Raw genomic sequence first — 13,255 nt, 5'->3', positions numbered from 1 at the left:
ATTTTGTGGATTGTGGGTTTGTATGTGTGTGTGTGTGTGTGTGTTTGCACGGTTATACAATGTATCTGTTATGTATGTGTGTGTATGATTCAACCTTTGTGCTTGTGTCGTCTGTAAGTTTGTTTCTCTGTGTGTGTGTGTGTGTGTGAAAGTATGTATGTGACAGTGTGTGGGTGTGCTCATGTGTGTATGATAAAGCCTTTGTGTTTGCTTGTCTTGTGTCTCATAAACAACCAGAGGTTTGAGTTTGAGTTTATTCACAATACCACTTCAAACATTACAATAATCCAGTAGGGGTACAAAGACAGATGGGTAAAGTGAATGGGTCCATACACAGTTACCACCTGTAACCAGATGATAAATAAATGCACATAAAGCGCACCAACAAAAACATAACATACTTAACATTACATACACATACATCCCAGTGGTCCATGAGGAAACAGTTTTATATTAGATATAGATTAGTAGGAAATTATTTTTTAGCTGTCTTTTGAAGTTGGAGATAGAGGGCAACACCTTGAGGCCATCATCAATCCTGTTCCAAATCTGCGGCCCCCTACAGGCAACACTCATACTGGAGCGCACATGTTGGCGACATTTACCTGATATGAGTGGTTTAGTTCTTGTTTGGTATGTGTGCTGGGGGCTGGAGATGGGAATAAGACTACACAATCTAGGGTTGATCCTGTTGACAATTTTAAACATAAGGCAGGCATTATGATAATAATTTAGCTCAGCCAATCTTAGTAACTTAAACCGGTGAACTAGAGGGTGGGTGGGGGAATTTATCTCTGACTAGGACAGGGCCCGTATGACTTTCTTTTCCTAGGATACAAGTTTTTTAAGATGGCTGGTGAAGGTGTTGCAACATATCACATTACAGTAGTTAAGGTGAGGTTCAAAGAGAGTTTTGTGCAACGTGAGAAGGGCAGACAAAGAGAGGAAATGTCTGATCTTATAACAAGCTAACATACTTGGACAGTTTGTCTACAAGATAAAAAATAAAATAAATAAGATGGTCAATATGACATTTAAAGTTGAGACAGTCATCAATGTGGACTCCTAGGAATTTAGTGGCATGCACTCTTTTTATTTCCTGGCCATTAATTTTATTCAGGCAGTGATCAATGTTTTTTAATTTTTTTGTTCGATTTGAATAAAATGGAATTTGTTTTGCTGACATTTAATAACAGTTTGTTACATCATTAGGTGATCTCGGTGTATTAAAGAAGCCCTATGGAACAATATTAGCAAAAATGACCTTAATTATGCAGGTTGAGAGTCGTTCTAAAGGTTCTACAACACTTTTTGGGTCGTTCGGTGGGTGCTTTGTCTCCCCCTAGTGCTTCTCCGCGGAAAAAACAAATATGCAACTTTCTGGTCCCGTCCCGAACAAATCCGGATGTGACTCAGCGGAAGTAGGCCTATCCAATCGCGTCTCAAAAATGTAGTCAGATTGTAGTTTCTAAGAAGACTGCAAAACGGACTCCGACTTGGCTTTGTTGCTGTTAAAATTGTAAGTTGCCTACCCTTGGGTGAACTTTGTTTTTGTAATGTGGTTTGATAGTCTCTTGAACAATGTGTTTGCTCGACCGTTTTATTGTGCCGTTTTATTGTGAGCCCTGTATGTGTTTAGCTTGGTTTCTTAATGGCTAGCTCGCTAGCTAGTGGGGGTTTAGCGTAGCAGTCACTTGCTACCGAAGCTGCAGGGGAAGCTATGTCGTGAAAAATGCGAGCCCAAATCAGGCGAAAACCCAGAAACAGCGAAGGAATAACCAGACCTGCATAGGGCTTCTTTAATATGATCCAGAGAAAACTTCAGTTTAATTTGTCCCAGATATAGACAGAAAAAATTGCAGATATGAGTTAATAATAATAATGCCACTTAAGGTAGGCCTATACTGTGTGCAGCTGTGGCTGCTTTAGAGCGTGTACAATAGCCATGGTGCTAGATATAGGAATCAAACTGAATTGAATTGGGTCTTTGGATCTTCTTGACAGGTATGACCATCCTGACCTTTCCTCCAAACCCCACATTCTGCCCTCTTTGCCCCCGGCGATGCGCCCCATCGTGCCCCCATCTGTGGCCGTGTCTGGGCCCGCCGGGGGGTGGGAGCCTGCCATGTCCCACCATGCCCAGATGGAGGCGCTGTTGTGGGAAAACGAGAAGCTGAAGAAGGAGCTGGACACCCAACAGGATATCAGCTTCAGGATACAGAAAGTCAGTGTACATACATACAAACACACACACGCACGCGTGCATGGACACACACACACACACACACACACACAGCTAATATCAGTGTGCTTTTGGCAGCTTGAGCAGGAGCTGAGGCACGTTTCTGATGCGTACAGTCAGCTGATCCAGACCTGCGCTGACAGAGAAGCTGAAGAAAACCAGCAGAGGGAGCAGTTACTGCAGGAGATCAGGAGACTGCAGCAGCACAACATTAACCTACAAGGTACACACACGCACACACACACATGAGACTACAGCAGCACAACACTAACCAAAGATAACATACACACACACTTACACATGAATAAACACACTTCCACTTATGGACAACACTACAGTCGGGTAATCTGAGTCATGCTGTTTCATGATTGGTGGTTTTCTTTGACAGACAGATTAGAGGAAACCAGTCGACAGGTCACCGAGGAGGTGGTGATAACAGACCAACACCAACATCAGATGATGGCCCTCATTACACAGAGTGAGCTCAAACACACACACACACACACACACACATAAACTATACCGCATAGCGGTACAAAAACTGCTCAGTCCTGCACATTCTCTCCGCAAAAATAAATCATGCTTGTCAATTTGTCTCTATCTCCATCTCCGACTCTTGGAACTTTTGTGTGTGTAAATGAGTGTGTGCATGTGTGTTTGCTTTTGTGTGTGCTTCTCTCTCTCTCTGAGTAATGAGGATCTTACCACAAATCGCACTTAGACCTGTTAGAAAGATTGCCTTTAACAGAAAATCACAAAGCAGTACAAAATCACATCCAAGATGACGTGACACATACACATAACTTGTGGGTCAGAATCGATTAAAACTTTAGTTGAAAGACTTTCCCAGATTCAAAAATATGAAACATGAGTGATAATGATCTTAGTCAAACATCCAGTGAACAGCAGCACTCATGTGTGTGTGTCTGTGTATGTGTGTGTGTGCGTGTCAATGTGTGTGTGTACGTGCGTGCATGTGTGTGTGTGCCTGTGTTTATGTGCGTGTGAGTGTGTTTCAACATCATCCTCTACAGGCAACCCTTTGCTCAACACCATCATCTACAGGCTGATTAATGTACAGTCACTAAATGTACACATACATTAATGTATTGTATTGCCACCCATGAACAGATTTTCATAAAACTTGGCATAAATTCAGAAGGTGCAATAATGATCCTCAAATTTCCTGCAGTTGTTAGCCGAAGATACTGTACATGCGTTTACAACTCCTCATTTTTGCTTTTTAATTTCTAACTAGGTGGCGCTATACCGCAAATGAGGTAATGGGTTGCGTTGAAATTGTCCCTTGAGACCAACTTAAAAAAAATATTTGGTCATTCTAGTGCCCACGGATATTCACAGAAAACTGTGTCCGCCCTACCCTCCTTTTGTCAGACACCAAACAGGACGAGGACCACAAAAGCGCCACGTTCAAAAGTTTATTTAAGGGTTGGGGGGGTTAAGGGGGTTTCAGGGGTTTCGGGGTACAGGAGTTCCAGAGTCTGCGTGTGTGTGTTCCCCAGTAGCGAACAGCGATGGCAGGAGCTGGATGATCCGGGAAGTCCTGGGGAAACACACACACAACAGCAATTGAAACAAGCAGCAGTACAGTCAAGGACTAAGGGCGTATTCGTGAGAAGAGGGACGGAAGGCAGGTCAAGATACGGGGGCTGGAGAACACAGAAGTAGTCGAGCGGGTCAGGATCACAGGCAAAAGTCAGAGGCGTTTTCAAAACAGGCAGGTAACTGGTGCTGGTTGCAGTGCAGCTGGTAGGTAAACGAGGTGAGGCAGAGCAGAGCAGGAACAGGTGGAGGTCATCAGACTTCAATCAGCGTGTTACCAGGCAGAGAGAGAGCTCATGACAGAACCCCCCCCACTAAGGGACGGCCCCAGAAGTCCCCAAGAGTGACACACCACGTCGGGGGCGGAGGGGAGCCGGTGGAGGGCTAGAATTCCTCGAAGCGGTCAGTGAACATCCTCATCCCCGAGGGAGCTGGAGGGTCGTGGACAGAAGAGCCGGGACAGGTGCAGACAGGGTCAGGGTCAGGCACAGGACAGGAAGCCAGGCGGCAGGGCGGTTAGGGACCCCTGGGGGCCCCTACGGATTGCAGGTTGATCAGGATGCAGACGGTGGAAGTCGGACGTGAGTGTCAGGTCCACAATCGACTGGCTGGCACCCAGGTTCTCTCCTCAGGTCCCATAGCCCTCCCAGCTCCGGCCCGGATACTGAGGCCCCTACCTCGCCCGCCTGGACAAGCAGGCGTCGAAGCAGGGGTACACCAGCCCACCGTCACCCAGGGCAGGAGGAGGAGGAGGAAGCGGCGGGGGACCAGCGGCTTTCATCGTCGGCTTGACTTCAAAACATGGAAAGTAGGGTGCACCTCATGGAGGTTGGCAACTGGGCGGACTGCAGTTGGGCTGATGACCCCTCTGGATAGGGAACGGGCGAGGAAATCGAGGTGCCAGTTTCTGTAATTCCACCCGCAGTGGGGAGATCTTTGGCTGACAGCCACACCTTCTGGCCAACACGGTAGGCGGTGCCGGCGATCGCCGGCGGTTAGCCCCAGTGGCATAATGACAGCTGACTTGAGTAGTGTGTACGGAGCCAGACCAGGCACAGCGCCAATGGCGGCATAGGCGAGGGCAGGCGGGCAGGACACATCTCCTTCCTGGCTGGGGAACAGGGGGGGCTGGTAGCCATACACACACTGGAAAGGTGACATACCAGTGGCAGAGCATGTGAGGGAGTTGTAGGCATACTCTATCCACATCAGTTGTTGTGCCCAAGCCTGGGGTTTGGAGAAACCATGCAGCCTTCTCCAGCTCCTGGTTTGCCCGGGCTCGGATTGACCATTGGACTGGGGTGGAACCCAGAGGTGAGACTCACTGTGGCCCCTAGAACTGGCAGAACTCCTTCCAGAATGTAGAGGTGAATTATGGACCTCGGTCAGAGACAACATCCTGGGCAGCCCGTGTAGACGGAAGACATGATCAAGAACAGCCTGGGCAGTCTCTCTGGCAGATGGCAGTTTAGGGAGGGATGAAGTGTGCCATCTTGCTGAACCGTCAACCACAGTGTGAGAATGACCGCCATCCCACCTGATGGTGGGAGGCCAGTTACAAAAGTCCAGGAGGCGTGGGACCAGGGTCGGAGGTGTGCACAGGCAAGGGCTGGAGTAAACCAGCGGGGGCCAGTGGAGGACTTGTTCTGATTGCAGGTGGGGCAGGCACGGAGGGCAATTCTCGGACATCCCTTCTCAAAGACCACCAGAAGCGCTGGGCAAGGAGATGGCAGATGCTTGCGGAGCCCGGTGGCAGGCAAGGCGGGAGTTGTGTCCCCCCCGTATGACCGGGACCTCAATTCTCTGGGACGAAGAGGCGACCCGTCTGGGCATGCACTGGGACTGGGATGGTCACCGGAGGGCCTCTTGAATTTCTCTCGATATCCCAGGTCAGAGCAGCTTCGACGCGGGGATCGGGCAGAATGATGCAGGATTTCCTGGGAAGGGCGTCATCCTTATGAAACTGGACGCGGAGAGAGCGTCCGTGTTCCGAGAACCTAGGCGGTATGACAGGGTGAAGTTGAATCTGGTGAAAAACAAGGCCCAGGGACTGTCTGGGGGTTAAGGCGTTTGGCATTCTTGGGATGTATTGAGGTTTTGTGATCGGTCCAGACCAGGAGGCGGAACGGTGGACCCTCCAGCCAGTGGCGCCACTCCTCCAGGGCAAGCTTGACAGCCAACAGCTCACGGTTTCCAACATCATAATTGCACTCTGCAGGTGAAAGCCGGCGAGAAAATGCACAGGGGGGGTGCAACTTGTTGTCCTCCTCTGCCCGTTGAGAGTATGGCCCCGACTCCCCGCGTCTGAGGCATCCACCTCGACAACGAACTGCCGGTCTGAATCCGGCATCTCTGGAGGATGGGGGGCAGTGGTGAACGGGCCTTGAGGGTATGAAAGGCTGTGTTGGCCTCTGGGGTCCAGAAAAAGGGTGTTTGATGCTGGTCAGAGCTGTGAGGAGGCGGCTTGAGCTGTAGTTCGGATGAATTTCCGGTAGAAATTGGCAAAACCGAGGAATTGCTGCAACTTCTTCCTATTCCCCGGAACTGGCCAGGAGGTAACTGCGAGACCTTTTCTTGAAGGTCCATCTGGATATTGCCTTCAGCGACTTGATGTATCCAGGAATGACACAGTCTGAGCATGGAACTCGCATTTCTCCGCTCTGACATAAAGAGAGTTCTCCAGGGCCGTCGAAGAACCAGCTGGACATGGCCGGGTGTGTTCAGACAGAGTTCTGGAGAAAAATTAAGATGTCGTCCAGGTACCACTTAAGGCAATTTATTCAGCATGTCCCGCAGCACATCATTCACCAGCGCCTGGAATACCTGGGGCGTTGGTGAGCCAAATGGCATTACCAGGTACTCATAATGGCCGGTGTGGGTGTTGAATGCAGTCTTCCACTCGTCACCCTCCTTACTCGGACTAGGTGGTAAGCATTTCTAAGGTCCAGTTTGGTGAAAATAGTGGATCCCTGGAGCAACTCAAAAGCAGAGGTGAGTAAAGGCAGAGGGTACCTGTTCTTCACTGTGACATCATTCAGACCTTGATAATCAATGCAGGAAGAGAACCATCTTTCTTTCCCACAAAAGAAGAACCCGGCACCAGCAGGAGAGGAAGGCGGGCGGATGAGTCCAGCTGCCAGGGAGTCCCTGATGTAATCCTCCATAGTTTTTTTTCTTTCAGGAGGGATAGTGAGTAGAGGTGACCTTTGGGTGGAGCAGTCCCAGGGAGGGAGATCAATGGCACAGTCGTACGGACGGTGTGGGGGCAGAGATGTGGCTTTGGTCTTGTTGAACACCTCTCGGGAGGCCATGGTAACATTCAGGGACATTAGAAATGTAGGGGGCAGTGCTGGGGGTACTGAGGCGGGGGGGCATGCGAGCAGCAAACAGGTCAGGTGGCAGGCATTTCCCCACTCTTTCACAGTTCGGAGGCCCAATCGAGGTGAGGATTGTGGAGGCGGGCCAAAGGTAGCCAGGGATTAGGGGGTTGGCCTGGAGAGCTGAGCAGGTGGAGGCGGATGGTCTCGGTGGTTTCCTGACACCATCATTGAGATGGGGGGCTGTGATGCTAGCCAACTGTGCCAGTGCGTGACCGTCCAGGGCCGGGCTGGAACAAGTGGACAGCGATGGCTTTCCAAGCCCAGCTGGCGAGCAAGTCCTGTGTCAATAATGTTTGCTTCTGCGCCAGAGTCACCAGGGCTGCCAGGGTGTGGGTGGAATCAGACAGGTGAAGACAGTCTTGGATGAGGGGTTTACGGCTGATGGAGGGCTGAATGTTCATTGAGCTCATCCAGATTCCTCCCTACATCTGGTGAGCTCCGGCTTTGCTGGACAGGTGGCGACTTCGATGACCATCACCAACACAGTACAGGCACAAGTTGGAGGTGATCGTCGCTGGCTCTGCAGGGGTTAGGGGAGGCTGCCGATCTCCACCCGGTTCGAACTGGTCGGCTGGCTAGATGGTGTGGCAGGTGCCCGGACAGAAGGGCAGTTGGGACACTCCGTGTGCTGGTGGATGGACTCTGGGCCCTCTCTCACGGCGGCGGGCCTGGATCCTGGGCGGCCGATGTGGACAGCCAGAGCAATGGCTTCATCAAGAGTGGGGGTTGATCATGGGAAACCAGCTCGTCCTTTATGTAGTCCGCCAGGCTGTGGAGGAAGGCATCACCAATGCTTCCATGTTCCAGGAGCTCCGACTTGCCACAGTTCGAAAGTCAATGGGTAATCCATAACAGTCCTTCTGCCTTGGCGAATACTCATCAGGGTCGAGATGCCTCGGCTGTTGTGGATTCCAAATCGAATACCTTGAGCATCTCCCTCTGCGAATAGGTTGAAGGTTGCACATGCTGGGGTCTGGCGCTTTCGAACTCGCCCGTTCCCCAGAGTCGGCTTCGGCCCGTCAGGTGGTGATCGCGTAACCGACCCTCGCCCCTTCAGTGGCAAAAGTCCTGGGTTGCAGGGTAAACTGGACACGGCAGCTCGTCAGGAGCAGCGTACCTGGGTTGGGTGGCCGCTGAACCGCTCTGGATTGCGATCCTGGGTTCTGGGGCTCCGGCAGCCGCGGCAGCAGTGGACTGGGCAGGAGACTCGGGTGCTGGGCGGTGAGCAGGCTGGCTGGGGGCTGGGCGGTGGGAGCAGGCAGAGGAGAAAGGTTGGTGAGAAGTTGAATGATCATTGCAAGTTGTTGCTGCTGGAACTGCTGGCGCTGTTGGTAGCCCGGCTTGAAGTAGGGGAGGCAATGTCAGCAGTGTTGCGGTTTACCTCTCTCTCTGTCTCTTCCAGGCGTTGCATGGCGGTGGAGTGGTTCTGGTTGGTCGGTTTCCATGCTGGTTCGACCGTGCGCTGGGTCCATGTTTGGTCAGATCCTACTGTCAGACACCAAACGGGGACGAGGACCACAAAAGCGTCCACGTTCAAAAGGTTATTTAAGGGTTGGGGGTTAAAGGGGTTTCAGGGGTTCCGGGGGTACAGGAGTTCCAAGAGTCTGCGTGTGTGTGTTCCCCAGTAGCCCGGAACAGCGATGGCAGGAGCTGGATGATCGGGGAAGTCCTGGGGAAACACACACACAGCAGCAATTGAAACGAAGCAGCAGTACAGTCAAGGACTAGGCGGTATTCGTAGAAGAGGGACGGAAGGCAGGTCAAGATACCGGGGCTGGAGAACACAGAAGTAGTCGGCCGGGTCGGGATCACAGGCACAAAAGAGTCAGAGGCGTTTTCCAAAACAGGCAGGTAACTGTTGCTGGTTGCAGTGCAGCTGGTAGGTAAACGAGGGTGAGGCAGAGCAGAGCAGGAACAGGTGGAGGTCATCAGACTTCAATCAGCGCGTGTTACCAGGCAGAGAGAGAGCTCATGACACCTTTTGGGCGGTCCATGCGGCGGGTGGATGATGGATCAAAACGATCAATGGTTCCGTGTAATCCATGTGGGGCTACATGCACACCAAGTTTCGTGCAGCCCAGTCTTTTAGTGTCCCGGGAATCGTTCACACAAAATTGCACACATATACACAATATACATACACATGCAAACAATTACATTTTTGTGAGGAGAATGTGCAGGACTCAGCTGCGATCATATTTTGTACCGCTTAGTGATACATCTAATTTGCATCTCTTCAGGGTGTGTTGCTGGCCTAGGCTCCCCTGATCTGTGTGCAGATTGCTTGACAGACTTTCCCAGTCAGAGTTGTGAAGTTGTGAAAAGTTGTGAAATACTGTATAACCGCATATTCTGTTTTTTGAATGCTGGCGACTGGCTACATTTAAAAAAAATCCTTTGGTGACTGTCGCTACATAGTCTACCTGTTGCTAGCTTGACTCAAGGGGAGACAGGGAGGGGGCCTTCATTAACTTGCGGGGCCCTAGGCAACTTGCATAGTGTGCGTATAGGTAGATCCGGCCTTCTGCTGGCCGTCAAGGGTATACAATATTTGGAAATTTAGCAAACCTAGCATTAGTCATTGAAATGAATGGTAGTACTTCCTCACTATCTTGTTTCTCTGTCTCTGTGTGTGTGTATGTGTGTGTGTGTGTGTGTGGGGGGGGGTTCTGTGCATGTTCAGACGAGGCACAGCAGCAGGAATGTGCGTCTCTGCAGCGTCACCTGCGTCTGCTGAGCGTGCGCTGGCATGAGCTGCGCGTGCATGCGTTTGCGGTGGAACGCGCTCTGGGCGTGTCGGAGCGGCGCACCAGGGAGCTGCAGAGGGAGCTGCAGATGCAGCAGACCTGCGGAGACACCGCTCAGCAACTGCAGGGGGCGCTCTCGCGTCTGCAGGACGCCTGCGTGCGCAGAGAGGAGCTGGACATGGAGCTGCGAGTACAGTTACAGCAGCAGCTCAGACACATGTCTGACAGGTATAAACTCACCTCACCTGAGACTGATACACACTTTACAGGTAGACTCACCTGAGCCCAATACACACCTGTCTTCTTTCTTTTTTTCAAACTCAGCAGCTCTTTCCCAAATGACCAGCCAGACCCAGATATGGAGAGCAGGTAAGCGTGTGTATGCATGCAAGAGCCTGTGTGTGTGTGCGAGCTTGTGTGTGTGTATGTGTGTTTGTGTGTGTATACATGCATAATTCATGCATGCGTGTGTGTGTGTGTGTTAGGCTGGCTGTGATGACCGCTTTAGTTCATCAGAAGGATGAAGTAATCCGCCACCTTCAACAGAGGCTCCGAGAGGCTCTGAAGACTGCTGCCAGCAACCACAGTCAATCCATATTGAGTACAGGTAATTTCACACACACACACACACGCACGTGCAGGCCCGCACACACACACACACACACACACACACACACACACAATCATGCACATTATGGAGATACATGCTACATGTCTACAGACAGGATCAGACTTGGGGGGAAAAGAAGGGAAGAGCTGGCCTGGAATCTTATCTGACTAGTCTATATCTGTCAGCTCATTCATGCTGTCCTGTGTGTAGAAGCAGGAAACTCCGAATCAGAGAAGCAGCGAGCCGAGTGCTCGTCATCCACTCTCTCCAGCCCTCAGCCCAAGACTGCAGCAGCCAGCAGCCTGCCCCAGACCCTCACCCCAGCCAGCAGCCCCGGCTGCCATCTCAGTGTGGCACCCAGCACTGCCAGCCCTGTGCCCTATGCCAGTCCAAACCAGGCCAGTGTGGGTGAGAGCATAACAGTATAATCATAAACAGATGTAGCCATTACATACACACACGCGCACGGCACGCACACACGCACGCACACGCACGCACACACACACGCATGCATGCATGCATGCACGCACGGAGCCACGGACACACACACACACACATTATCCATACCTCCAAATTGATTAAAAATCCACTCAGTTAAAGCACCTCTAAGAGATCAGAGCCAACCTGATGAAGCGCTTAGCGAAACGTGTTGTTCACTCCAAATAAATAAAAAAAATTATAAAATAGTGATCAGTGTGCAGTGACTTTGATCTTTCACTTTTGGATTACACCTATAAGAGATCTTTATTTATCTATTTGTTTGTTTTGTCTCCAGACTTTGTGCAACAACTGACCGCCAGACCTCCTGACCGGCTGGAGGGGCTAGACGTGATGCAGGTGGAGGCCGTGGAGGTGTTTATATGAGGATCAGACAAGTTTCCAACACAGAAGGTTTCCGGACTAACAGAGAAGCTACACCAGGCGCGTAACTGAAGCGTTCCGTTCGCAACGCGCAAAATCCATTTTAGAAGAATGGTCTATTTTTTTCGAATGTACTAAATCCAAATCTGATTTTTAAGTGATAAATAATGACTTACAAAGATATGAATGAATTTTAAACCAAACTACACTTTTAAGAACTCTCACATCCATCCCGACTTTGAATGTTTGTTTTTTTTTTGCATTTTTTTTCCATTATGCAAAGCTGTCATGCAGCATTTCATTACACATGCTTCAGAATAAAGGTTTTTTACACTGGGTCAATATAGTGAAGAGGAGGCTTTAACAAACAAAGGCAACTTGTGCATTATAATTAATGCCTTATGCTGCTTTATACAGTAATTACTTACATACACTACCGTTCCATTGTTTTTTTAATCAGGGAAGCAGTTTTCAGACTTTATGCAATCTGAAAACTGCTGCCCTGATTAAAAAAAAAAACAATGCAACCGATCTCAGCTGGTATTCTGTCTGTGATAAAGTGGAATGGAAATTTCTAAGTGACCCCAAACGTTTGACCGGTAGTTTATATTGCCATGCATAAATTATTGTACAAACATCTACTATATGTATGATAATAACATATACAGTATGTTTGAAATTACGGTACTATTTTTGTTAAACTCAATATATCTTAAAGGTCTGATTCATGTCTGAATGTAGTGGACTGCTTTAGAACTTGTTATGCACAACCATGCATACAGCAAAATCCCAAAAGAGCATAAACCCATACACTGCACAAACAGACTACAGAGAGAGAGAGAGAGTGAGAGAGAGAGTGAGAGAGAGAGAGAGAAAAAAAGAGGCAGAGACAGACAGACATATGTGGTTCACACACACATATACTCGTAGTCCATTGATTTATGGGGTGGCAGTATGAAACTCGTGACAAGTGCCCTGAAGGCAGGATTGAATTCACTTCACGAATGTGTCCTTGTGATTAGATACACACACACCACATGCACACACACACACAAAGTATGTGTGTATCATAGCTGTAAAAATGATTTGCACAAGTAATTGTCAATATTACAAATATGCCCTGCACTTACAAATCTATTCTATGGGTACAGATCTGTCCAATAGCTAGGCCTACAAATCATCCTACAGTTACGAATATCTTACTATTACAAATATATTATAGGCTACAGCTACAAATCAATGTTCTACATACACAAAGCTCTGCTACAGTTATAATTGTTTTGCACAACCTTGGGGATCAAAATGCCTCATATGTATTGTGTGTATCATGCCATGTAACTGAAAATTATTTGCAACGATAGAAATTATTCACATAATTGTATTAATTAAAAACATAATTAATATGTTTTTATTTTTATGTATTGATTTTTTATCCTATTGTGTACATTTGTGTAATTTATTGTTTTATGGAATGCTGTATGTATCGTGTACGTGTCCTCTGATTTTACAACATACCTCAACTTGCACTATGCTGTGTAATACAATCACACAGTGTGAATAAACAAAACAGATAACAGAACACCAAAGTATTGTTGAGACAAAAATGAATGGATGTAAAGTAACTTATTCACTGCTTGATTAAATTTCCCATTGTTCTGCGTTCCTTATGTAACCCACCATTAAGTTTGGTTATTATATATATATATATATATATATATAGACCATAACTTTAGTTCAAGAATGGTTAAATGGATAAATATTTTAATATATGAATATGAATAAATATGAATAGCAAGAACAAGAGGCTGAGTTTACATGATTATATGTATTTCTTTTTCATTCCCAGATTTTT

At 48.5% G+C, this 13,255-nt stretch overlaps 1 protein-coding gene across 1 annotated transcript; it reads left to right on the top strand.

The window, feature by feature from the left end:
• The first annotated feature begins 2,017 nt into the window (after positions 1-2,017).
• Positions 2,018-11,406, top strand: LOC125299304 (angiomotin-like 2a). The gene is made up of 8 exons (XM_048250537.1): positions 2,018-2,224; positions 2,321-2,465; positions 2,631-2,720; positions 9,869-10,160; positions 10,260-10,301; positions 10,418-10,539; positions 10,753-10,950; positions 11,318-11,406. The coding sequence occupies exons 1-8, from the start codon at positions 2,063-2,065 to the stop codon at positions 11,404-11,406; spliced, it is 1,140 nt and encodes a 379-aa protein (XP_048106494.1). The 5' UTR covers positions 2,018-2,062.
• Positions 11,407-13,255: the final 1,849 nt, after the last annotated feature.

The sequence above is a fragment of the Alosa alosa genome, chromosome 8 (assembly GCF_017589495.1).
Source record: "Alosa alosa isolate M-15738 ecotype Scorff River chromosome 8, AALO_Geno_1.1, whole genome shotgun sequence".
NCBI classification, from domain to species: Eukaryota; Metazoa; Chordata; class Actinopteri; order Clupeiformes; family Clupeidae; genus Alosa; species Alosa alosa.
The sequence above is the reverse complement of the archived record's forward strand: the minus strand, read 5'-3'. Positions and strand labels throughout refer to the sequence as shown.